Source organism: Marmota monax, unplaced genomic scaffold (assembly GCF_021218885.2).
Source record: "Marmota monax isolate L192 unplaced genomic scaffold, Marmota_monax_Labrador192_F-V1.1 WCK01_AAM20220418_F8-fsc00118, whole genome shotgun sequence".
NCBI lineage: Eukaryota > Metazoa > Chordata > Mammalia > Rodentia > Sciuridae > Marmota > Marmota monax.
The window spans coordinates 7151235-7177472 of NW_026695231.1; the positions used below are offsets into that span (position 1 = coordinate 7151235).

At 35.9% G+C, this 26238-nt stretch overlaps 1 protein-coding gene across 4 annotated transcripts; it reads right to left on the reverse strand.

Annotated features, from left to right (window-relative positions):
* Positions 1–2401: 2401 nt before the first annotated feature.
* Bpnt1 (3'(2'), 5'-bisphosphate nucleotidase 1) lies at positions 2402–25958 on the reverse strand. Of its 4 annotated transcripts, none has more exons than XM_046438391.2 (10): positions 25803–25958; positions 21259–21386; positions 16857–16961; positions 15572–15679; positions 13112–13160; positions 11706–11797; positions 10595–10639; positions 7666–7863; positions 5359–5464; positions 2402–3263 (listed from the first exon to the last, which is right to left on the reverse strand). In XM_046438391.2, the coding sequence occupies exons 2-10, from the start codon at positions 21376–21378 to the stop codon at positions 3115–3117; spliced, it is 972 nt and encodes a 323-aa protein (XP_046294347.1). In that variant the 5' UTR covers positions 21379–21386; positions 25803–25958; the 3' UTR covers positions 2402–3114. The 4 variants fall into 4 exon arrangements, with proteins under 4 accessions (XP_046294347.1, XP_046294348.1, XP_046294350.1 ...); XM_046438392.1 differs by lacking the exon at positions 25803–25958 and adding an exon at positions 22254–22272; XM_046438394.2 differs by lacking the exon at positions 10595–10639.
* Between the last annotated feature and the right edge of the window lie 280 nt (positions 25959–26238).

Here is a 26238-nt window from a genome sequence, read left to right on the forward strand (position 1 = left end):
TTAGACTTTCAACATGCTATATCCTCAAAGAAAGTTTTAAATTTTGTATACAGCTATCTGTTGGAGATCAAGTGATCTCTTTTGCAAAGAATGACAAACTTAAAGAAATGGTAACTGAGAATAGAATCGATGCCCTAAGTTTTGGTCACACTCTCACTAGTCTTCAAGATGTAAGACTAAAAATTAGAATGGAGTAACTCATGCTGAAGTTCTATGTCACCAAGGTGAAACTTAAGCTTTTTATCTGATCTTCTGAGAAATCATAATTAGATAACAGCCAAATTTCCCAAACAGGCCAGTTGTAATTGGTATGATACTGAAGTTCCCTCTGCTTTAGTTCTTGTAAGAAAAAAGTAACCTGAAATAACCTGATGTTAATTATTTTGTTTCCCTATTCTACCTTACCAATAAAGTAACTTTTTAAGTTACCAACCCAATTTTTTTGTTTGTTTTTGTTTTCTTCTGTCTAGCATGGTAGATTTTTTATGTGTCTATGTGTCTTCTCTATGTCTATAAAACTCACCTCTTTTTGCTTAGCCTATGGGAACACTTGTTGTCTTTTATGGAATGAGATGTTACCTGATGTAAAGTTGAAAACAAAGCCAATTAAGGAACTCAAACTAAAAAAGATAAATTAGTTGTTGCTGGATTCTTAATCATTATCTAGTTAAGGAAAATTGCCTCTAAAGGTAACAGGAGTTTTTAAACAAATCAAGAAATGGGTTTGGGATTTTTAGTTTCTACCGAGGTTCAAATAATATCCCCCTTTTATGTTTGTATGCTGAGAATAAAATGGAGGTCCTTCCTTGCACATGCTAAGCAAGCACTGTATCACTGAGCTACACCTCCAGCCCAACACTTAAAATATTTTAAGACTATAGATCATCGGCCCCTATCTGCCTCCTCAACCTCATTTTATTTTTGTAATTTTATAAAGAAAAGTTTTATTTAGCTTACCTCAACTTCATTTATCAGTCTTTCCCCCATTCCTGTTACTTTGGCCACTGTGGTTTCCTTTCCATTCTTTTCTTTCTTTTGTCAGAGATGTGCTTGCCATTCCCACTAGAAACCTTAGCTCTTAACATGGTCAACTTCTTTTCATCCTGTTATTAACTCAAATATCATCTCCACGAATAGTCCTATTTTATCTAAAGGAGATCCTCTTCCAGCCCTCCCACCAGAGTGATCTTCCTATTTTTCTAACCAAATTCCACAATCTAAAATAATTTCATTTACTTATTTATCGTCTTCCTTGCTTCATTAGAACATCAACTCATCTAAACAAGATCAGTAGTCACTGTTCAATGTTCAGTGAATAACATATAGCAAGTACTCAGTACTGTTGAATGAATGGATGGAGGCCAAGGGGAGAGTAAGCGTGATGTTCTGAGGGAGTTCAAATGATTGCACATGGCTGCAGTATAGTGATCAGAGTTGATACTGGAGAAGGAAGAAGTCACACCATTAAGCACTTTGTATACCAGTATTGGGAACTTATTTTTTATCCTGAAAACAAAAGCAAGCCATAAAGATCTTAAGTAACAGATGGTATTACTAGATTTCATTTTTAAAAGTTCACTCTGGAGACAATGTAATGGATGGTTGTAGAGTCATTAAAGCCCAGGTAGAGATTTGTATGGAGGACATCACAGTGATCTAAGGAAGTAATCATGGGGCATGAGTGTATAAACAAATGCTTGGTAATAGTTGTGTTTTCATATAGGAGCCTGTGGAAATACCTTTAAGTTATTATTATGTTGCATTTAGATTTTTTTTTAAATTTAGGTTTAGTTCACTGTTCACAGAGAACTCCATTTCTGGATGAAGTAAATGGACCAAGGCAGTGATTTTCAAGTTTTGCCAATTATCAGGATCATCTTGTGGGCTTGTAAAATAAATTAAGGAGGGGTTGGGAAGAATGAAGAGCTGTAGAGACACCATAGTTTTTTAGAGATAGCTGGAGGCATCAAAGTAGGCTTTGGATATACAGAGTTTGAGAGTTCTAAGTTTTAGATTTTGGATATTCTGAGCAAAAGGCCTTACATGAAACCACATGGATAGAATGGATCATCTGATGAGAAAGTAGTCTAGAACACAATCTTGGTGAATAGTGACATTTAAGAGAAGGAAGAGAAAGAGAAGAAAGGAGAATGAGCGGCTAGAAGGAGGAAAAATAAGGACAAAGAGAAAAAAGTTTATGAGAGAGTGCTCAATGGTGAGCTCTGAGCCACAACCCCAGCCCCATGATAGTATATCTTATAATCTCCCATTGAAAGGAACCAAGGCAACTATCCAACTGTTCACAGTTAAGCATTAAAATGATGCCATAAGAATGAGTAAATACACATAGCATTTATAATTTTAAGATACTTAAAAAACTGGCAAATATAAAATAAAGAACTAGGATTAAATAATTTATTTTAAAGAAACTTTTCCCAGATATGTTTCATCAATGTATATAATAACATTATATGTATTCACAATTGAAGTAGGAACACCTTCAAAACTACCATGAAAAATAAGAGAGAAATCTTTGAACAATTAAGGTTCTGTGCCCTAAAGAAATCTGGTTTACAAGATAGGAATGTTGATTACACAAATGGCTTAGTCAGTCAGGACTAAACCTTTTTTTTTTTTTTTCATATCTCCACATAAAAAGAAATATATTGAGTTTATACATTCTCCAGATGTAAAAATTGGTCCAGTTAACTAATCAAGCTAAATTCCTTTCTTCTTTTTTATTTTTATTTTTTTGGAGACAGGATTATGCTTTGTAGCCCAGGCTGTCCTCAAATTCCTTCATTCATGCAATTTGATCCTCTGGCCTCAGATTCCCCAAGTAGGTGGGACTACAGGTTATGCATCACTGTGCCTGACTCCCTGATTTTGTTAAACAGGAAAAAGGACACACAAAATTTATTACATGCCTAAGGCAAAGTAGTATTAGACTCCAATAACACGAAATTCTTTAACCCCATTTTCTATCTTTAAGTAACTACTATAAATCACTGATCAATGATTAATAAAGGTAGAATACTAATTCCATTCAATCAGTTTTTGAAATGTACTGTTTTGAGAAACAAGTCCTTTGGGCTAAAAAAATGAAAATTTTCTTTAAGGAACAAGTGCATTTTTAACAGATTCTGGAACTCGGCTCGCATAGTAGTCATAATTCCTCAGTGTGGCCAGGACCCCTGCAGAGTTCATATGCTTCACTTCCTTATTGTACTGAAGGGCATTTCCATGGATATCGGTTAACTTGCCTACAGAAAAAACAGCAATATAATGTTAACAGATGATTGGATCATGATACTTACAGAATTTTTTTTGGGGGGGGGAAGCGTTAAGCATTGAACTCAGGGCCTGGCATATGCTAGATATATACTCTACCACTGAGCTACATTCCCAAGTCCCTCTAGTTTATTTATTTTTCCCTTGAAATACTGAAGACAGAACTCCAGGTGTGCCAGGTAAGCACCCTACCACTGAACTACCTCCCCAGCCCTTTTTAAAATTTTTATTTTGAGACAGGCTAAGTAGCACATGCTGGCCTTGAATTTGCCATTCTCCTGCCTCAGCTTCTTGAGCTGCTGGGACTACAGGCATGCGCCACCACACAGAGCAAATGTGAATTTTTTTCCTTTTCTTTAAACATTTTTATTTTTTTTTAGTTGTAGATGTACATAATACCTTTATTTTATTTTATTTATTTATTTTTATGTGGTGCTAAGGATCGAACCCAGAGCCTCCCATGTGCATGGCAAATGCTGTACCATTGGGCTACAACCCTAGACCAAAGGTAAAGTTTTTAATTTGTGACCATAGAGCAATTTTAACTAAAAAGATTAAAAATATTTTTCTTTAAGATCAAAATTTCATTTAGTATTTTCAACTTGTATTTCTTTTTTCGCTTTATTTTTTTTCTGGAGTTGGGGATTGAACCTAGGTGTTCACACATGCTAAGTATGAACTCTACCTCTAAGCTATACCTCCTCCCCCAAGTTTTTTATATATATATATATATATATATATATATATATATATATATATATATATATATATATAAATGTGTGTGTATGTATTTATATTTGGTACTAAGGATTGAACCCAGGGGCATTTAGCCACTAATCCACATCCCAGCCCTTTTTATTTTTTGAGACAGGATCGAGCTAAATTGCTCAGGGTCTTGCTAAATCACTGAGGCTAGCTTTGAACTTGAGATTCTCTTGCCTCATCCTCCCAAGCTACTGGGATTATAGGTGTGTGCCACCATGCCTGGCCAAAATTCTATTTCTTGATTAATTTCTCTTCTCGAGTGATTATTTTTCCTATTGTTATACTCCATTACCACCATTCACATTTGTGAAAATGTTTTCATCCTACTATTTATTATTTATGCTTTATCTGATGAAAGTTTAGGTGAAGGATTAATATAATACAATTGTATTTTATGAAAAGTTTCATTTTGCATTCTCAATGTATGGACCAAAACAAAGTACTATTTATTTATTCATTCATTCATTCATTCATTTATTTTTTTGACAAAGTTCAATTTAACTTCATCACATGTTAATACTGTATGGATAAAGTAATATATTAGGAGAAACGACAGAATAAAATCTTTGCTTATTGTCATTTAAAAAAAAATCTGACAGGGTTTTTGTTTGTTTGTGGTGCTGGGGATGGAACCCAGGTCCTCACACATGCTAAGCACATGTTCTACTATTAGCTACAGTTCCAGTCTCAGGCAAGGACTTATTTTTATTTGTTTATTTATTCAAAGGCAGGGTCTCACTATATTGCCCAAGCTGGCCTTGAGCTGGAGACCCTCCTGCCTTAGTCTCCCAAGTACAGGGATTATAGGAGTACACTAACATGCTTTGTTCCTGACAGGAATTTTCAAATGCACTGCTTACTTCTGATGTTTATTTGAAATTGAAAAAAATCATCTTACTGTGTATATATTTGTAATATATTTTCAGTAAGATTTTTAAAAATTCTGTGATATTTAGAACTGGTACTGAGATATTCACCATTTATAGCTTAAGATAAACTAAGTGAGGTCATGTCAATAATGACGAACACATTATTTTTCAAGGGAAGAAAGCATTAAAACCACAAGATTTGGGTTAAATTAACTGTATGAAGATCCAAGTCTGCAAAAGAGACAATAAATTCCAGAATAATAAATTTGCTGAACATCTACTTACTCATCTATGAATTAGGTTTTGGACTGGATAATCTCTAAGTTTCCCTCTAACTCTTATATCCTAAGAGTCTAGGTAAAGTAATATTATTAAAATATCATGTTTCAGCATAATATAAAAACTAGAATTCTCCAAAATAAAACAGACTAACCTCCCACAGCATGTAAGATAACTTCGGGAGCACAAGTGTCCCATTTCTTACATCCAGGGCTTGCAAATACATAAGCAGAAGCTTTGCCTTCGATCAGCTGAATGATCTGTGAGGTTAAAAATAACAATTATCCCTCAAGCATGAAATGACTGAGGTACAAATAAGAAAGACTTCTTTCTTCTATCAAGGATACTTCATCAATTCCCTTGTTGGACTGAGGTTAAAGTCTTTAGCAGGCTTAAATGACACAAGTATTATGAGGAAGCATGATAATATTATCATAGATATATGATAATATATGACAATCTGAAGGGGGAAAACCAATCATAAAAGCTACAGACAGACCATCTGAACAATCTCCATATTTCAAGTTAGAGAAAATAAACTTTTCTTTATATTCCTGTTTTTTCTTTCTTACTAGAAAAGCAATATATATCATTAAAAATATAAAATTTTTAAAAACGTCTAAAAATTGACCAGGATTAAGTAAAGGATAAAGAAATATCAAGCAGTACCATAATGCAAAAATTGTAGTAAGGTCTAACAGATGTGCAGTGTTTGCTAGTCTAACAAGTACTTTCACAGGTCTTCAGGATCAAATATGTTGCTATTTCCATTACCAAAACACAAACTTATATGTAGTTATTCCAATATTTCCTAAAATGCACATATAAAACTGAGGTTGCTGATAACTTTCACAACTCTAAACGGCAATTTGCTATCAAGTTAATTGACTTTTTTGGTTATTCTGTAAAATAATTATTACTAAAAACCTCAGACTTCAAATATTCAGATAAAGGACCAGACTGAGGACCAGAATGAGGAAAATCTCAGTGGACACAAGAGTACCAAATGTCTTTCAGAACTGTTTATGAATACCTTCACACATTTCAACTAGTTGCAGGCTTTTGAGTAAAAGGTTTTCTTTCATTCAATAAATGTTGCAAGACTAACATTATAGATTAAGTCTAACATTATATATACCAGTTTGTTTTTTGATAGGAGAGGGCTGTAGCTTTCCTTAAATTCTCTTAATGTAAAAAAGTTGAGAACTGCCCAACAAGATTCCCCCTCCCCCCACAGGAGAAAGGTAGAGATGTGCAGGATGAGAAATTGATGCTTCTTAGAAGAAAGGTGCTCCTTGGGAATAAAAGAGATGATGGGCTTTGGTGATTACAAAAGTTAGGGGCAAAGGGGAAACATAATTGTCGTTATTTATTCAGTGAATATGGGGAATATATTTTCACTTTGAGCATTGCTTCTAAAGCACAGGCAAAAAAAATGAATTCCATTCAGTTCAATAAATATTATTTGCCTTTCCTATGTTATGTACACATGTGTGAAATGCACACACTATCGCTTAAGTAATGTAGTTCAGTATCATTAGAGCTGACGTATGAATTGCAGGATGACACGAGACGAGGCTCGGGCTGTACAGGAGCCAGGAAATAGCAGGCTTTCACTCTGTTATTAAGTTTAGATCTTAACTGTTGTGATGGGGAACCATCTAAGCATTTGGGACAGGGAGAAGTTTTGCATTTTTAAATTGCTCCAGTAGCATTTATAAAGAATAGATTGAACAGAGATCACTCAGGGAGCTATTATAGCAGCTCTTGTGATGACAAGAGATTTCAACTACGGTGCTGGCAGCCGAGAGGACAAGACAAGACAATAGGGAAGAATTGTATGGGTAGGACTAGACTGATAGTATAGAAGGAAGAAATCTGGGATGACTTTCCCAGCGTCTGGGTAAAGCAATCAGGAAAATGATGGTGGCATTAACCAGACTGCAAATAAGGAGAAGAGCATATCTGGGTGCGGTTAAAAAGAGAATAAGGTGAAACTGGACATGTTGAATTCGAGATACCTGAGGAATGTCATGATGATATCCAGGGATAATCAGATGAGAAGAGATCAGGGCTAACAATGTAGGTCAAACTGTGTCCCATTTCACAATTCTCTCAGAAGGTTGGAAGCCTAGAGTGAAAGAATGGGGGAAGTAGACAGGAAGGGTACAGACAAGAATGTCCCTAGGGTCAGCAGAAGAAAGGTCTAGGAAATCATCTAGGAGGGTCCTTGGTAAGAGGCATGGGTTCCTATATATCACTTAATAATCCTGGACTCTGAGATGAAAAAGACTTGAACCTAAAATCTTTAAAAATGTAAATGTTGCTGAATGTGCTTTTAGTGGCAAATTATAATCTTTAATCCCTTCTCTTTAAACTCTTTTTCACATGTTAAAAGAATTCAGTATTTCCATCAATGATTCAGTTGAATTCCAGAGCAGATGACAGATCTTTTTCATACCTTATTTCCTGCTCCTCCTACTCGCAGCACATCATCAGGGTTCATAGCAGAAACACAGTCTGTAACCAACTTGTTGCTATGGGATCGGGTAGTTGTGATAATGTGTTTCCCAGCAGGGACTTCTTTCAGCTGAAACCCAAAGGCACCTAAACCTAAAACTCCCCAGATTGTCCTCCCCAACACAGCATCTGGTCCTGCCTATGTAAATGAGTGAAAAAACAACAAATCTTATAGTCATTTGGAGAAACACATTAGTCATAAATGAAATATTTAGTTACATTTAATTAAGGTTAGAATATTTAGAATATAGGATATTTCATTATAAAAATGAAACACAATTAATGTTATAAAGTACAACAATATCATTGACAAAAAAATTTTCCTGACATAATGTGCTGGTTATTCCCAATGCTGTTTTGGTTAACAGTTTCAAAGTACTAGGGAACTTCTGGTTATTCCCAGAGTCTTCAGGAAAGGAAACATCACATACTGGTTACTCTCTCTGAATCATCCAAAGATCTTTTGGCTGTATTGGAAATACCTGTTTTCAAAAGGTACTGAAGTCTTCAGGAAAATAAACACTATGTATTGAATATGTATTGACTACTACTTTTCAGTATTCAAGAAACAGTAAGGATCATGTTACTCTGGCGAGAATGGATTTTGCTGCTATAGAGAAAGCAACTGAATAGGCTGATACTGAAGAACAGCCATAGATAATGGGGTCAGGGTTAAGATTTTACTGACAATTATACTGGTAAAATGACAAAGATAATGCAGTCTTAGAATTCATATTTTCCTTTGCAGAGCTCAAACAATTTTCAACTACAATGTTAAAAAGTATACATTTCACATGAAAAACATAAACTGTATTACATGGAAAGTAAAACTGATATATAAAATAATTAATCCAAAGTTATTAAAATATGATACTAGGGCTGGGGTTGTAGCTCAGTGATAGAGCACTTGCCTAGCATGAGTGAGGCCCAGGGTTCGATCCCCAGCACCACATAAAACTAAATAAGCAAAATAAAGGTATCCATCTACAACTAAAAATATTTTTTTAAAATGATACTAGTATAGTAGATATACATTACAGAGATTGTATCTTAATCAACATGAAGCATGTACCAGGCACCACACTAAATTCGTAACAGGTATTATCTCATCCAAGCCTCAAAGCAACCCTATGAACTTGGTATTATTATACTTATTTTAAGGATGAGAAAAGAGATTGGGAATCATTAAGTAATTTGACTGTGGACTCTGCTACTGAACTAATCAGAGCTGGTGATATTCACTACATTATACTGTCTGGGTTTACTCATCACAGGTGTTTTCAAATGTATCATCTTATTTGTCCTAAAGCAGTACATGGGGTGTTGTTGGAGTAAAATAAACTTATTATACAGCATGGGTTCTTTGGGAAGTGAATTCTGAGTTGGATAAATGTCAAGGTGGGTTCCTAGGAACAATACCTGTAGAAAGAAGCAGGTATGTGCAGATGGCGAAAAGCGAGCTATAGGGCTGGGGATATAGCTCAGTTGGTAGAGTGCTTGCCTTGCATTCACAAGGCCCTGGGTTCAATCCCCAGCACTACAAAAAAACAAAACAAAACCAAAAGTGAGCTATGCTGCAGCCCAACAATATCTTCCGCAAACCCTGTTGAAAGCTCTGGAGCTAGAATAGTTCTTCAGGGCTGCCCCAAATTGGAATGAAATTCTAGGCCTTTATACTTAATATAAAGTATAAATGGTCCTGCAGTGACCATTTCTGGTCCTTGGAAATGAACTGCCTCGGGAACAGATAAGATGCTGGAAGGGTGAGGCAATCTCCAAAGAGGCTGACTTTTGACAGTGCTCTCTGCAATGGGGCAACAAAGGAACCAATAAAGAAGTACTAGTGCTCAATATGTGTGTGTATGCATCTGCTGTTCCCTCTTGAGCCTACACTGCAGGAGGGGCTTGACATGTGAAAAATACACATGGACCCTGTGGTGGCTCTTGGTACCCATTAAGCTTTAGCTTGCTCATTGAGACTAATTCTGTGCCTAGCTAGACACAAATATTCTGGTCCCTAAAAAGTCATACTACTGCTATCAATGAATATGTAGACAAAGAGATTGGGTACAAAGAAACTGGTGACCTGGTGATGTTCATGCAGTCCATGATGCAGCCAGTTGGCCTTCCTCTGTGCTCCTGCTCTCACAGTTTCTCATTAGCTCTTTCCTTCGAAGTCCCCACACTAATTTTCAGAGGGTAATAAAGGGTGGCATTTCACCTCACAGATGAGTTAAGATTCATAATGGTTAAGAAGCTAGCTCTGACAAAAGACTGACTGGGTTTCTTTGCACCATGCCATGCTGCTTCTTTTACATGCCTATTGGCTTTAGTGCCTGTTGAAGCATAATAAAGTTTGAATTAAGTCTTTCATCTAGCTCAAGAAAACAATATGGAATATTAGTAAGGCTTGGACCTGTCTCTGAAAACCAGCTCTGCCATTTACCAATTAGATGACAGTGGTAAGGTAATTGCCTCAGTTTTCTCTTCCTTAAAGGGTTGCAGTGAGTATTAAAAGAGATAATGCTTGTGCCTCGAAGCATACTGTAAGCCCTTAAGCTCATGATAAATTCAGCTATTATGACAATGATTATATAAAATGGAATATTCAGCCTTGAATACCATCAACATGGCTGAACAACTTTTCAACTTCCATTTGTTGCAGCAAATGTTAAAGCATAAGCAAACAAGAAGAAAAAGAGGACAGAGTGTAAGAAGGGAATGTGGCAAGGGGAGAGCTAAGGAACAGAAGATACTGAACAGGAGAAAATGAACTGGTACATGGGATATACAATAACTACCTACGGGACCAGAGTGCCTATCTCTTTTCTACCTTCTAGTGAAACCAAAACCCTAACTATTTTTCTCACCTTTGCTTCATTCCTGTGTTCCCTTAACTTCTGCTTTTCATTGTTCTGTGGAAAATGAATACAATTTTTCGAATCTCAGAAAGAAGGGATTAAAAATTGTTAATAATTCCTAAGCAATTAGCTCTTTATTTTTGATGAAAGATTCCATGCACGATAAGGTTTTCTATGACTTAAAGGCCCCTCTTTTAAGTAACAGTATTGACTTAAAGTTTATATAAAAATAACAAGCCATATCTGCATATAATACTGTATAAATATTAAAGCCATATTATAAGAAATTAATGGACACATAAGCAATTCAGTGAGAGGCTTTAATTATTTTGGTGTGTTTTAAGAAATGCATGATTATAAATCAAATTTATACAAATAGCAGGAAAAAACAAATTCATATTAGAAGTAAATATTAATCCTGCTCTTAAATCAGAAATTCAGAAGTAATAGTACCCAGTCTGGTTACTTTGTTTCCTCAAAGTTCTATCAAGGTCACATTTAATACCTTATTTTATTTCAATAATTTCCTTTAAAATGTACAGTGATTTAATGATAAATTTTTGCTTTGAAATTAAACTAGTTTCTTGTTTCTAAGGAAGACAATTTCTTTGGAGTATACCAGAATGTCAAAGCAGATTAGAAGAGATGAAATAAGAGAAAAAGAGTGCAAGAGCACATTCAGTTGTTGTCAATGTTGGCTGTAATTTAGGCACTGTGCCTAAAAAGCACATATTACTTAGAAAGCAATGTGGCTAGCATCTTTTCTAGGTTGAAATGCTTCATTTCTTTAATAGGCTTCAAAAGACCTGTAAGTCAAGTGTCTTGATGACCACAATAATCAAGAACCATATCAGTAATTCTCAAACTTCTGCACTTGAATCATAAGTACATAAAGAATATAATGCATATAGTATGTCTATGTATACATATATACATATTTATACATTCCTGGTACCAATGCCCCCAGAGTTTAGGGTATTACCTGGGAAATCTGTACTTTAAAAAGTTCCCCAGATGACTGCCTATGCAACTAAGCTAGAAACCACTGGATTAAATGACATCTGGAATCATAACTCTCTATTTATGTAATACAATATTTCTGTATCACTTATAGTTATACCTGGTAGTTGTAATATGGTTGGTTAATAATGCCTGCTATGGCTTTTCCTTCATAGGCAATTCCAATAAGAACCGTTACATTGTCAAGAAGACCTATGAAAAAGAAGTATCAGTCATATCTTTCTCATGTTATGACTCATCATCAGTACATCAATTGCTGCAAGTTATTTTTCAGTAAAGATAAGGAATATGCAATGACTTCCATTATCAATCCTATTTATGGCAAAATGCACTAATTATAAGACAGCTGGCCAGTGATGGAAATAGGGTCTATGGACGTTTAACTGAATTGATAACTATGTCTCATTAGTACAATTTGTAAAACAATTAAATGAAGCAGCCACAACTCCACAGCCATTATCATTAGATTCCTCTATCCTTCTTCCACCATTATTCAACTCATTCTTACCTGATGAATCACGTGTACTCCTAAATTATTCTCTAGACTTTCATTTCAAACCTCTAAAGCAAGGTTTCCTAAAGAGGGGGTCCATAGACTATCAAGCAGTTCTATAATTAACTGATATAATTTTTACAATACAATTCTGAAGCCTTTTCCCAGAGGTATTGAGTGAATCAAAATTTGGGAGGTGGGAGTCAAGACTTAAATAACTTTCTACATTCTCTTATATACATTAAAGCTGTATAGTGCTTCCTTATTTCTCAAAGGATTACAGAGATGTTTCAGTACAAAAACACTGCTTGATTCATTCATCACAGACATGTCTCATCCAAGAATGAAGGTTTTTTTCCTAGTAATCAAGAAAATTTTTCTTTTTTTAAGCCATAAGCTGAGAACCAATGTAAGAAAAGCTATGTAAAGCTCTACTTCAAAAATAAAACTCTAATCTGCTAAAGCCTACAACTCTGGCTCTAAGCCCAGTCCTTTTTACTTTTATGTTGCCAATTTTATTTTCAGTTTGCTGCTTTCTAATTTTTCTCATCTTTGAAACCTTCAGAAGAAGGGAGCATGAACAAGATGTACGTGGGATAGTGGTGGTAGTAGAACAAGGACAGCAGAGCTGAATTTGTCATCATTTTCTACCCCAATAAAGCTGGGAATTCATTGTAGTTCCTTTGGTAACACTGGTCTAATATGATAGATATTCTCATCTGGGAGACATTCAGGCTTGTAGGGCTGGTAGAAAATGGGCAATAGCATTTGAAGGAGATGAATTTCTCTCTCTCTCTCTCTCTCTCTCTCTGGCATTGGAGATGAATAGAACTGAGGGTCTCATGCATACTAGAACTGATCCCAACCCTTCTTTTGTCTTAATAATCATTGATGTGTGATAAAAATTAGCTACCATGAGCAGTTTTTTATGTAATATACAAAATATCAAATGTTTACAACTAAATATTATATCCTAGTCTTACTGCTGTGAAATACAGAAAGAAAATACCAACCTTCAGTATATTCTTTGGTACCATCCAGAGGATCAACCCAAACCACAAGCTTAAAAAAAAAGGAAAAAATACATATAAATGAAGTATACAAAATTCCAAAAAAAGATTGAAACTACTCATTTTACATTTTTGAAATTATATTAGGGAAAGCTTAAGCCAATATCAGTGTTAGGATAGTGGGGAAAAAAAATCTAGTAAAGATTTTGGAATGATGCCGGGTGCGATGGCACACACCTGTAATCCCAGCTGCTTGGGAGGTTGAGACAGGAGAATCACGAGTTCAAAGTCAGCCTCAGCAACTGTGAGGCGCAAAGCAACTCAGTGAGACCCTGTCTCTAAATAACATAAAAAATAGGGTTGGGGATGTGGCTCAGTGGTTAAGCGCCCATGAGTTCAATATGCGGTACCACTAAAAAAAAAAAAAAAAAAAAAAAAAGATTTTGGAATCATGGAAGAAGTCCATTTAAACTGGAGAAAAGTCTGATTCAAGAATCTATAATACGAAATAATTAATTGCAAAATTACTGTCACTTGAACAATGCCATGAACACTGACAGGTGGTACAGTAAAAACATTCAAGTGGCACCAAAAATGTTTTGAACAATGTATGGGTACTATTCAGTTTTTTAATTTTCTTCTTCTTCTTTTTTTTTTTTTTGTGGTGTTGGGGGTTGAACCCAGGGTCTTATGCATGCTAGGCAAGCACTCTACCAACTGAGTTATATCCCCAGCCCATTTTTTTTTTTCTTATTTTTTCTCCCAGTAATCCCAAACTGCTGGGATTACAGTGCTAGGGACTGAACCCACAGCCTCACTCTACCCTTGAGCATTTCGCTCTGCCCTATTTTTAACACCCCCACATCCCATGCTGGGGATAGAACCCAGGCAAACACTCTATCACTGCTACTCATTTTTATCATTAAATGCTGATTATTTTTTAAAGACAGTCTGATTACTTTAAGGACACATTCACATAGGCCAAAGAAAAATAAATAGTTCATAGAGCTGGCAATAAAATAAACAAAGTCTTTATGTTTATGATTTTCATCATTTAGGATATGCTGCCATTTACTACTAGAATTCTAACACTTGATGTGAATTTGTGATAGGCAGCATGTTTCTTTCTTTCTTTCTTTCTTTGGTGCTGGGATTGAACCTACTGTCAGTCACTTAGCCACTGAGTTACATTCCCAGCCCTTTTTTATTTTTTGAGACAGGATCTCACTAATTTGCCTAGGGCCTCACTTTGCTGAGACTGGCTTTGAGCTTGTGATCCTCCTGCCTCAGCCTCCCAAGCTGCTGGGATTGCAGGTGTGTGCCACCACACCTGGCTTGAGATGGCATGTTTCTGATGGAAGACACCATGTTTCATTTTCCTTGTATCTTCCACAGCCCAAAGCAAAATGCCTTACCTAGGTATTTAATAAACATGATTTAAAATTAGAAAACTAAAGAAGTGTGTTTAAATCTGAGGTCACAGGTTAATTTAATTTAAACAACTATAAAAAGAAAGATGAGGGGCTAGGGTTGTAGCTCAGTGGTGAAGCGCTTGCCTGGCACCTGTGAGGCACTGGGTTCGATCCTCAGCACCACATAAAAATAAATAAGTTAAACGAAGGTATTGTGTCCATCTACAACTAAAAAAAAAAAATTTAAAAAAAAAGAAAGTAAGATGATTTTTATGGCCTTATAACATAAGGTAGTAATTGTTTCGTCTTCTTCCAGCACCAATAACCAGTGAAATGTTTTGCTACCAAATTTAATAAACAACAAGTAAGATTTTTTCTATGTTATTTATTTATTTATTTCTGTAATATTGGGTATTAAATACGGAGCTCATGCATGCCAGGCAAGTGCTCTATCACTGAACTATATCCCAGGCCCTTTCTGTTTTTTGTTTTGAAATCGGGTCTTGCTAACTTGCTCAGGTGGCCTTGAAATTCAATCCTCCTGCCTCAGCTTCCTAAATTGCTGGGATTACATGTACGTCACCACACCCAGCCTGAAAGTATTTTTTTTTAAACTTTATTTTATTTGTTTATATTTTTATGTGGTGCTAAGGATTGAACCCAGTGCCTCACACATGCTAGGCAAGCACTCTACCACTGAGCCACAACTCCAGCCCCTGAAAGTATTTTTAATCATTATCTCAAACCAAACATGGTGGTGTGCACCTGTAATGCCAGCAACTCAGGAGGCAGGAGGATTGTAAGTTTGAGACCACCCTAGGCAAACATAATACTCTGTTTCAGAGTAAAAAGGAGACATAGAAAAAGAAATTTAAAAGGTCAGATATTTCATATGATTGCCTGATAACTTCTACTTTGGCTCTGAAAGATTTCAAGTTCCTTCTTATTCCTATTTTATAACTACTAAATTTTTATCTTACATGCAAATTTTATTTCCTTTACCATGGCAAGAAACACTAATAGAGTGTATAAAGTATTGAGATGGCCTTACGTCTTCCTCTTTAATAGCACTGTACTGTGATGGGCATGGTTGCTTCAATATTTCCTCCCACTGACCATCTTCAATCAGCTCTTGATCCACTTCTTCAGGAGGGAGATCCTGCAGCAGAGATAACATTAACAGTTACTGAAGTTGTTTAATGTTCACTCTCAGTAACAAAAGAAAGGCAGCATCACAATTTTTATTAGTCTTTCTGTTTACCATTATATTTAGATCTTTTTTTTTTTAAAGAGAGAGTGAGAGAGAGAAAATTTTAATATTTATTTTTTAGTATTTGACGGACACAACATCTTTGTTTGTATGTGATGCTGAGGATTGAACCCGGGCCACACGCATGCCAGGCAAGCGCGCTACCGCTTGAGCCACATCCCCAGCCCATATTTAGATCTTTTAAAACAAACCCATGGTGCTAGAGATGTAGCTCACCTAGAATGCTTAAGGTCCTAGGCTCAATCCTTAGCACTGAAAAAAAAAATCAAATTTAATAGAAAACATGTTTCTCAAAGTCAACTAAATGGTCTCAAGTTCATTATCCTGAATAGGGTTTAAAAAGAGAAGATATTTTAACAGACTTACTTATTTTTTAAAAAATGTATTCTTTCTTAATTATAAGAGATTTCAATTCTTTCACTTTCAAAGTGTTATGGTCTTTGGATAAGTGTGGAAGGAGGCGTAATTTTAAAAAAACAAAACCCATCGTATTTCTAAGTTCTAGAACTTTGCTCATCTTTTTTATCTTTGGGACTGAACTCAGGGCTTCAAACATTCTAGGCAAATACTATACCACTGAGATATACCCATCTTTAGTTTATATGCTGAGTTTTTTTAACAGTAACCATATCTTCTATAACTAAGAATTGAAATACCTGGCCTAAATACGGACCAAATGTTTTTCTGTGGTACTGAGGATTGAACCTAGATGTGCTTTACTACTGAGCTACATCCCCAACCCTTTGTATTTATTTTTTATTTTGAGACAGTATCTCATTAAGTTGCTAAAGGCCTTGCTTGCTTGATGAGGCTGGCCTCAAACTTGCAATCCTCCTGCCTCAGCCTCCTGAGTTGCTGGGATTATAGGCATACGACACTGCACCCAGCAATCAAAATGTTTTAAGATCAGATCCTCCTTCCAAAGGAAAGAATAATTACTTCTGTGTTAAAGCACTAGAAACAATGTTTAAATTCAAATAGTGATATATAAACCACTGAAGTGTCATTTACAAATCCATATGGTAAACACAGATTAAAAATATACCATGTCCCTGACAACTCTTACCTCTTCCCCTATAATTGTCAGTTTGGGGAATTTCCGTGCCAGTGAAGAACATATGCTCATCTGTACTAGTCGGTCAGCTTTGGTCTGCAGGTCTGTTGCAGAGGTCTGTAACAAAGAATGCAAACTTTAGCAGAACTAATGTAAAATAAATTGTCCTCTAATTCCTAAATGCATGTCTTTGTAATGTATAGTGTACTGTCAATTTTTAGAAATGCAGAACTTAACACCAAATGAATCAACTAGTTTCCTGGCTTATTGTTTCTCATAGGATTAATAGTGGTAAACTATGGAAGTGAATTTTTTTCAGTGCTAGGGAACAAACCTGGAGCCTCAGACATGCTACCCATGCGCTGTACTTCTGGGTTACATCTCCAGCCCAATAGTATGTAAAGTTTGAAATGGTATTTTTAAATTATTTTGAAAATTCAGAAATTTCTTTTATAAGATCTCTAGATGGCCAGACATGATATTGCATGCTTATAATCTCTATGTTTAGAGAGGCTGAGGCAGGAGGATTGCAAGTTTGAGGCCAGCTTAGGCAATTTGATAATACCTGTCTCAAAAACTAAAAAGGGTCTGAGAATGTAGCTCAGTGGTACACTCCTGGGTTTAAGTACTTGGGGTGGTGGTGAGTGGACAGATCTCTAGATATCAAGCTTTGTCTTAAACAGATTAAAAACAGGAAACTTAGTGCTGGAGTTATGGCTCAGTGGTAAAGCACTTGCCTAGCATGCATGAGACACTGGGTTTGTTCCCCAACACCACATAAAAAACTAAATAAACAAAATAGAGGTCCTATGTCAAGCTACAACAAAATATATTAAAAAAAAAAGATAGGAAACTTATGACATTTCAAAGCCAAGTTAAATACTATATATTTTAATACTGGGAAGGTGTTCCTTACAGGGATTTTTTTCAATGACTGCCCCTCAGATTTACTAATGTACACAATTCTTTCTTATTTCTAAAATCTAAAATGAACTCTAGTAGTATTTAATATATGGCCTACCTATGGTACCTTACTCAATCCATAGGTCAGAAAGTTATACTAGTGAAAGGCAGTGGAAAATTTTGCAATTGACTCCACAATCTCCTTTGTTAGTTTGCTTTTGGTGAATTATGGCATGCTCTAATTTATATAACACTGGTTAGACAGATTTACTGATCATCTTGAACAGAATCTTTAAACTTCTTCGCAATGACCTAACAAGTGATGGTGAATATGACTTTTATGACACATTGAGATTTGCTGGTTATCTCAATGCAAAGTATTATTCTACTAGAATATGAACCCACAAAGGGGTTTCATTCTCTAAAGAACTATGCTGGGCAATAGTAGGTACTTTATAAATGAAACTACTTAAATGAATTGTTGAGTTTGGAGATTAATTATGTATCGACTGAGTCTGGAGACCACTGCTGGAGAGAGTGAGTGGGGGGAGGGAGAGACAGAGAGAGAGAAAGGAGACACACTGACAGCCCTGCATTCAATTATCTGAGAAAATATATCCCAATTATTTTCTTATCTAAGATAAATATTTCCTGGTCTATCAACATAATGCTGTACCTCATCATTGTGAATACCTTGTGCCTGATTTCACCTTTGTTTCTCTTAAAATAAGGTGTCAAACAAGTGAACATAAAGTATTAGAAATGACCAGTATTGAGGATAATGAGATTTTTTTTTTTTCCAAACTTGGACACTGTACTTCTAGTATTCCTTAACTTCAGGATACAAAGTTGTACAACATAAAACCAATTTAAACAAAATAAATGATGCTGAGGAAGGAAACAAAATAAATGATAATCTAGAAGGAAATGAACCAGAATATTGGCAATGGTAATATGATGGATGGTCTCTTTATTGCGTGGTATTTTTCTCAATTTCCTATCTTTAATAGAAAAAAAAAACCCACAAATGAAAACAGTAAGATGAGAAGCCTTCTGAATGCAGCTGTGTACATTGTATGTGGACAACAAAAACCTTTTTTCCAAACAAATTTGAATCAGATTTACCCCATATTACTTCAACATAAATATAAGATTTTATAATTATTGCTGTTACAATATGTTATTGGATTTGGCCCTCTTTTCTCAGAGGTCACAACTACTTTGAATATTTATCATGGGATCCGATACATCAACCAGCCCTTCCAGTGTCATTTTATTGACAAATTTGGTAAGCGTTTTTTCTATAGTGGCCTCTTCCAGAGTTTTGAGAAGATACATTCAATAAAATTTTACTGGCTGGGCACAGTGGCATACACTTGTAATTCCAGGGACTTGGGAAGCTGAGGCAGGGGATTACAACTCTGAAGCCAGCATGTGCTACTTAGAGAGACCCTATCTCTAACTAAAAAGAACTGGGAAGGTAGCTCAGTGGTAAAGTGTCCCTGGATTCAATTCCCAGTAAACTGTAATTGAGTGATTAAAGAGAATGGGACAGTGTCAGGAGCAATCCTGCATCCTGCCAGCAAGGATACTTTTCCAGGCTGAAAATGAATCAAGAATTAAAATTGTAGGGTAATGTTATTTGCCTATTTATGAATATATCTAATGGTGATTTATGATGGGGAATGGGAGACATCATCTATTATTAATAACTTGAATCTTCTAAAATAGACAATGGAACCTGTAACAAATATTTCCCAGAAATCACGATACCCTATATTTGGGTCTGTATGATCCGGTCCATAATTATATCAAAAAAGGAAATGGACTTATTTCACTGATTTTTTTTTTCAGGTGCTGGGTATTGAACCTAGGGTCTCATAGTTGCTAAGTATGAACAGTGCCAAGGTACTACACCCCCAGTTTATAATTTCTAAACTTTTTTTTTTCTTTTTTGCTATACTGGGGATTGAAACCAGGAATATTCTACCTCTGAACTACATCCCTAGACTTTTTTGTTTTTTATTTTGAGACAGGGTCTTGCTAAATTGCCAAGGCTGGCCTCAAACTTGCATTCTTCTGTTTCAGCTTCCCCAGCAAATGGGACTGTAGGTGTGTGGCATTGTTCCTGGCCATATTTCAACTTATTTCTAAGTTGCTTTTCTTTTTTAAATTTTTTTTAGTTGTAGATGGACAGCATGCCTTTATTTTATTTTTATGTGGTGCTGAGGATTGAACCCAGTGCCTCATACATGCTGGGCAAACTCTTACCACTGAGCTACAGCCCCTGCCCTTTAAATTGCTTTTTATTCATACATATGCCTCTCTCTTCAGTGCAAGGAATAGAACCCAGGGCCTTGAACATGCTAGGTAAACACTCTGCTATTGAGATACACCCCCAGTCCCTCATTTGTTGTTATTGTTTTTTTAAATAATATCAGCTATACATAGATGCCTGACTTATCCTAAATGAGTATCTTAATTATAACTTATTTCTATGGTTCTACTAAAGCATTGTTGTTTTGGGATGGGGGTCTTTCTATGTTGCCCAGACTAGTCTAAAATTTGTGGGCTACAGCAATTCTCCTGCCTCAGCCTCCCAAGTAGCTGGAACTACAGGCATGTTCCACCACATCCAGCTTTTAAAATACTAATGGAAAATTACGTTCTTTTTTTTTTTTTTTTTTGGCAAATTACATTCTTTGATTTTTTTCAATTATAACAATCTTCCTTAAAGATGACGCTAAACATTTAAAGAGAAAAGACAGCATACAGAAAGTTATATTTAAGATACGTAATGTGAACTAATAATTAAATCTTGTGGCATATTTCAAACTGAAACTCATACATGGTAGTAGTTCCTTTACAAACCAAATATTACTATAAAATTTCTGATAATTTCTCTAAGTTTAAAATTATCTAGTAAAAAGAAAAGCTTTGGTTTCTTTCTTTCATATTTTTTTGGTACTGGAGATTGAATCCAGGGGTCCTCTACCTCTGAGCTACGTTCCCAGTCACCCTTTATTTTAAGATAGAGTCTCACTAAGTTGCCAGGCTGGCCTTGAACTTGTGATCCTCCTCCCTTAGGTTCCTAAGGTATTGGGATTACAGACATGTAATCTGTAATCCCAATACCTTAGCCTAGCAACAAACCTTGTTTTGAGTCTTTTCCATAAGGAAAAATGTATTGCTTTTAGTATAAGGAACAATTATTTAAATGCCAGATTTTATTAAACACATCAAGTTTCCTAAAGATTGCATTGTTCTGCATGTAACAGATTAGGATTTGTCCTAGGGCTGGACATTGGTCAAAAGACCCAGTCACATAAATAAAGATCTTGGGTGAAGTCTGGAGTCATTTTCAAAGCAGATACGTGGACCATCTGAGCTAAGGATATTGGAATTTCCACAAGGGAACCATCAATTATTTTAGCTGTGAAAGTTTGTCCAAATTCTTTAGCTAAATCTCAAAGAGCAAATACAGGCTACTATGAAATAAGACTTGCAATACCTTTTCCACGATACCTAGGTCTCCTTCAGCAATAACACGTCTAACTATAGTTCCTGCCTTCTGAGCAATAGAATACGCTGAAGCTACCAACCGCATCAACACAGTGTGACTCGAAGCCATGATGCTCCCTAAAAGGAAATCAAGAAAAATGCTTTGTTACTTTAAAAGCCAAATATTGGTTTTACATACTTGAATTCAATTAGATGCATATTTATTAATTGCTTACTTTAACTGAGTAGGTTCTTTAATAAATATGTACCTAAAGAGACTTGGGCAGGGCGTGATGGTGCATACCTGTAATCCCAGCAGTTTGGGTGGCTGAGACAGGAGGATTATGAGTTCAAAGCCAGCCTCAGCAAAAGCAAGGTGCTAAGCAACTCAGTGAAATCTGTCTAAATAAAATACAAAATAGAGCTGGGGATGTGGCTCAGTGGTTGAGTGCCCCTGAGTTCAATCCCTGGTACCAAAAAGAAAAAAATAAAAGAACGAGATGGAAAAACCTCAATTTCAGCATTAACTCTTTCCTATAGCATTTTTTTTTCTCTCTGCAGATGGGACATTTCAAAGCATATTATGATGAAAAACTGGCCCAAAAGGCTCAGCATGTGAAAAAGTTTTGTGTGTGAGATATATAATGTGCAAAGGCTATGGAAGATGTTTCAGGGGCTAAAAGTATAAGATGTAACATCTGCCTTTAATGGGTTAATATTTTGGTGAGTTATGCAGGATATAATATAACCTAATGTCTAAACCCAAACTGGCTTCAATAGATTAAGGGATTAAAGTGTATATATGGGGTAATTAAAAAGAAGAAGGGGGCTGGGAATGTTGCTCAGTAGTAGGGCTCCTGCCATTGAACAACATGTTCATGCAACTGTGCAAGGCCTTGAATTTGATCCCTAACATCACACACAAACAGGTTAGGGATTACACATTATTACAATTATTTTCTGAAATTCAACGAATATTCTTTTAGAGACTGAGTGAAATTTAACCTGTTTTGTTTACCCCGTCCTCAACAGTAGCCAAACAAAGAGAAAAATCATCATAACTCGAGTGAAGATAATCATCTGAAAAAAAATTATGAGTGTCAGGTAAGTCCCTAGCTCAGATAAATGGAAACAAACAAGCAAGCAAATCCCCAACTTGTAGGATTAAGTATATTCCTTTTTGAAAACACAAATTCAAATCCTGGAATTTTAGTGACTGCTCTGGATGCTGGGATATACCACCTAGATTCCCTTCAGACCAAAGGGCTTACTTCCCCAACTGCTAAGATGATGGTCCCTAGCTGTCATCTTTCTCTGGGAATTTATCTGCTAAGAAAAGTCACTTCATCTGAAGCTTGTCAACAGGAGGGTTTAAAGGCCACTGCCCACCCAACTGGCTGCCACCCCAAATCTGAAGGGTCATCCCAACTTTTGAGTACCCAGGGAGGACTACTGAGTTCACAGTTGAGACTGCATCCAGCTCAACATGCCCCCTCCTACTTCCTTCCCCTTCCTCTTGGGATCAAAAGAATACTCCCTAATAAACCTCATCACTATCTCAGAGTGTTCATGGAGAACAAAACTAAGATAAAAACTTTCAGGCTGGATATGTAGCTCAATGGAAGAGCACGTGCCTAGCACACCCACAACCATGGTTTTGATATCCAGCACTGCAACAAACAAAGAAACAAAGGAACAAAAACTCTGTAATTTCTAAATCAAATTGGATCAACAATATTTCATTGCAATAAGGCCACATATTATTATTCTCTGCATACAGGAACTATATATAAAAAATAGTACAAACCTTGATTCAGCAAGTCATTGTGCTGTTACAAATTTCTGACTGAATACTTATTTTGATGTGCCTTTTAACCCCTTTACATCTTTTTCTATCACTCTCATTCTATTTATGAGAATTATTAAGATAATTAAGATAATATACAAGTGAAAAGATGGAATTGAAATTGATTTATGGTAATGAATATCATATTGTGACCAATAGCTGTCTAGAATTAAGATGAAAATAAAATGGGTTTCTGTGGAATATATGAATTCTGTTTACCTTATTATATCATAATCAGGCTAGACTAATTTTCTTCACATACTATATATTATACATGGAACAAACTAGCTACGATCATTACCAATTCAGGAGCACCACAAACAGAAAACATGAGAAATAATTTAATAAACATTTCATTGGCCTTACTTTTGCTCCTTTATATCAATGGCCAGCCATATAGCTGATTTATTCTGTGCTGGAAAAGTAGTCTTCAGGCAATTAATTAATTCTATCTAGATGTCTTAACCATTGAGTATATTTTAACATGTCCGTATCTTATTCAGTTCCCATGTTATGAAAGACTTCCTTTGTGATTGGAAGGTCATTTTTCCTTACTATCTGGTAGCATTATAACTTTTCACAAATATCACTTACCTTTGAGCCAGTTAAGCAATCATTTGAGCCTTGTCAGGCTTTGGGTGTGACTAAAGCACTTTCCCTTCTGTTTGCCAAGTACACTTCGTTTTCTTCTTTCAAAGAAAAACTTTCAGGCTTAGGTGTCTACTACCTTCCTCACAAAATGTACACTGTACTTACGAACCATCATTTAAAGCTAACATGGAAAACATACGGTTTGATATAAAAAAATAAAACTTACTTATAAACAGTTTCCACAAATCACTTTTATTGACAAAAAAGGAAATATTTCTTCCTTTTTTTCTCTGAAGTACTCCACTTCTGGTCCAAAAGGAATTAGGAATGAAATATTACTATCCCCCAACCTAAAAATTTTCTCATATTTTTAAAATAAATGGATACAATATTGGTTCTTGTTTTAAAAAATAAATGTAGTATTATCAAAGCACAAACTCTGTAAAAGAGGTTCCTATTAGCCTTTTTAAATTGTGCCCTAAACCAGATCCCAAATTAGAATTACCTTTTGATGTTACCCGTGAATTAAGAGCAAGACTAAAAGTAGTGAGAGGCAAGTTAACTTTCTTTTTTAAAAAAATTTTTATTTTTTAGTTGTAGTTGGACACAATACCTTTATTTTATTTATTTGTATGTGGTGCAGAGGATCGAACCCAGGGTCTCGCACCTGCTAGGGGAGCGCTCTACCACTGAGCTAAAACCCCAGCCCCAAGTTAACTTTCTTAAAGTTCAAATTAACAACTGTACTTCTTTTTCTATCAGTTTTATATCTTCTGGGTCCTAAAACATTACCTTCCATGAGCATATCTTTTTCTAAAAGCTTAGTTAAAAATAGTGGTTAAGGGCACAGAATCTGGTCCCAACTACCTGCGTTCACATCCTAGCTCTGGCACACACTAAGTGTGTGACCTTGGGAACACCACTTAAATTTTCTGTGCCCAAACTTGTAAGTGTACATAACAATAGTACCTATAGTACAGAGTGGCTGTAATTATTAAGTGAGTTACATATACAAAGGACTTGTCCCTGTAGGTGAGCATCAAATAATAATGTCTAGCCATCATTAAAATCTTTTGTCCTTATTTTTGGCTATCCACCACAAACATGGGACAGTGTTGAGGGTAAAAAGTTCCTACAGCTTCTGCAATAGTATTTTGACCTTAAGGATGTAATATGATACCCAATATGACCCTGAATCATAGCACAGGTTCTTTTCCCATTTTTTTACTAGTTAATTACAAAAGGTTTTCTTTAAATAATATTTTAGGCTTAGAGTAAATATGAAAAAAGGTTTTACAACACATAAGGCAATCAACCTAACCCTCATCCATTTAAGAAATCCTTACAGTTGCCAACAGAGCTAGCTCAGAAAGATGAAAAAATAACAGGAATCAAATGACCAGTTTCTTCTCATAGCCTGGAAGAGGCATCTTTAATAATTCAACATAAAGATAGTGACCATATGAAGATTAGGATCTAAAAATGACAGATGTGTTCCCAATCAAAATACTGTCTTTTGGAGCTGTCCTAAACCACACAAGTAAAACAATGAGAAATAATCGCTTATTTTAAAAATTATAAGAGGTAAGAAAAATTTTGTCCAGTTTTCAAGAATGTGAGGAACATGTTCCAGAGCATCCTTGGTTAGAATGAAAAGCCATGAAAACTCTTAGGAGGGCTTTGAGAACCTCAATAAAAGTAACATGTACACATCTTATGAACCAGAAATTATATTTCCAGGAAAATCCAAATATATCATGAAGGCCTATAAATATGTAGAAATGGCAACTGAAAGAGTATTGGCTGTTAAAATGAAATTTAGTGTTACATGTAAGAATTTCTAAATTTGGGTGCACCTAAGGAGCTCAAAGTCTAGGTTGCCTTGTTTCTACAATACAGAGCGATAAAAATATCCTGGAGCACGAAAATGTTGACACTCAAGATTCTAGGTCCAGAAATGGAATATCCGGAAAAGCAATCTGATTCACATATACTTCCTTTTCTTTTTAAACATAAATTCCTTGAATCTCCTCTTATCTGTGCAAAGGGGTAGAGTTAAGAGTCAAGATTTGCCAAAGGCCCTTCTCTCACGTGACAGGGACGGGGAGAGCACTTACTTTGTCAAATTTGCAAGGACAGCGGACAAAAGACGCTCTAGGGGTAACCTAACTGGGTTACCAAACCACAGGTCCCTCGGTATGTCCAGTACCGCGTTTCCGTGCAGCCAATAGGTCGTGCTGGGACAGAGGGCAAACCTACCTCAGCGACTGAGCATGCGGGAAATTCCGCGCAAGCGCAGAACAGCCACTTCCCAATTGCTGCTTCGGGCTCCTGACCCGTCAGAAAACTCCACTTATCCGTGTTTTATGCAAAGTCTCCGTGGTGCAAAAGCTCCTGATAAAAAAGCGAAAGCTGCATCTACTTTTTAGGGTAGTTTCTGGTTTCAGGTGGCTTCCAGCACACGTGGTACAGTTTGGCTCTAACCAAATTAATAGCAGTTTGTTTGGGTTCAGGTTTTTAATGACTTGCCTTTATTAGACTCTTCAGAGCTCT

What these genes read in the sequence shown, in the direction of transcription:
- Bpnt1 (XM_046438391.2), bottom strand. Translation starts at nt 21,378, where the DNA reads ATGGCTTCGAGTCACACTGTGTTGATGCGGTTGGTAGCTTCAGCGTAT. An exon ending in TAGGAGGAGCAGGAAATAAG is followed by an intron (nt 5,465 to 7,665) that starts GTATGAAAAAGA and finishes TTAACCTCACAG; the next exon opens with ATCATTCAGCTGATCGAAGG. An exon ending in TATCTTACATGCTGTGGGAG is followed by an intron (nt 3,264 to 5,358) that starts GTTAGTCTGTTT and finishes TTTTTTCTGTAG; the next exon opens with GCAAGTTAACCGATATCCAT.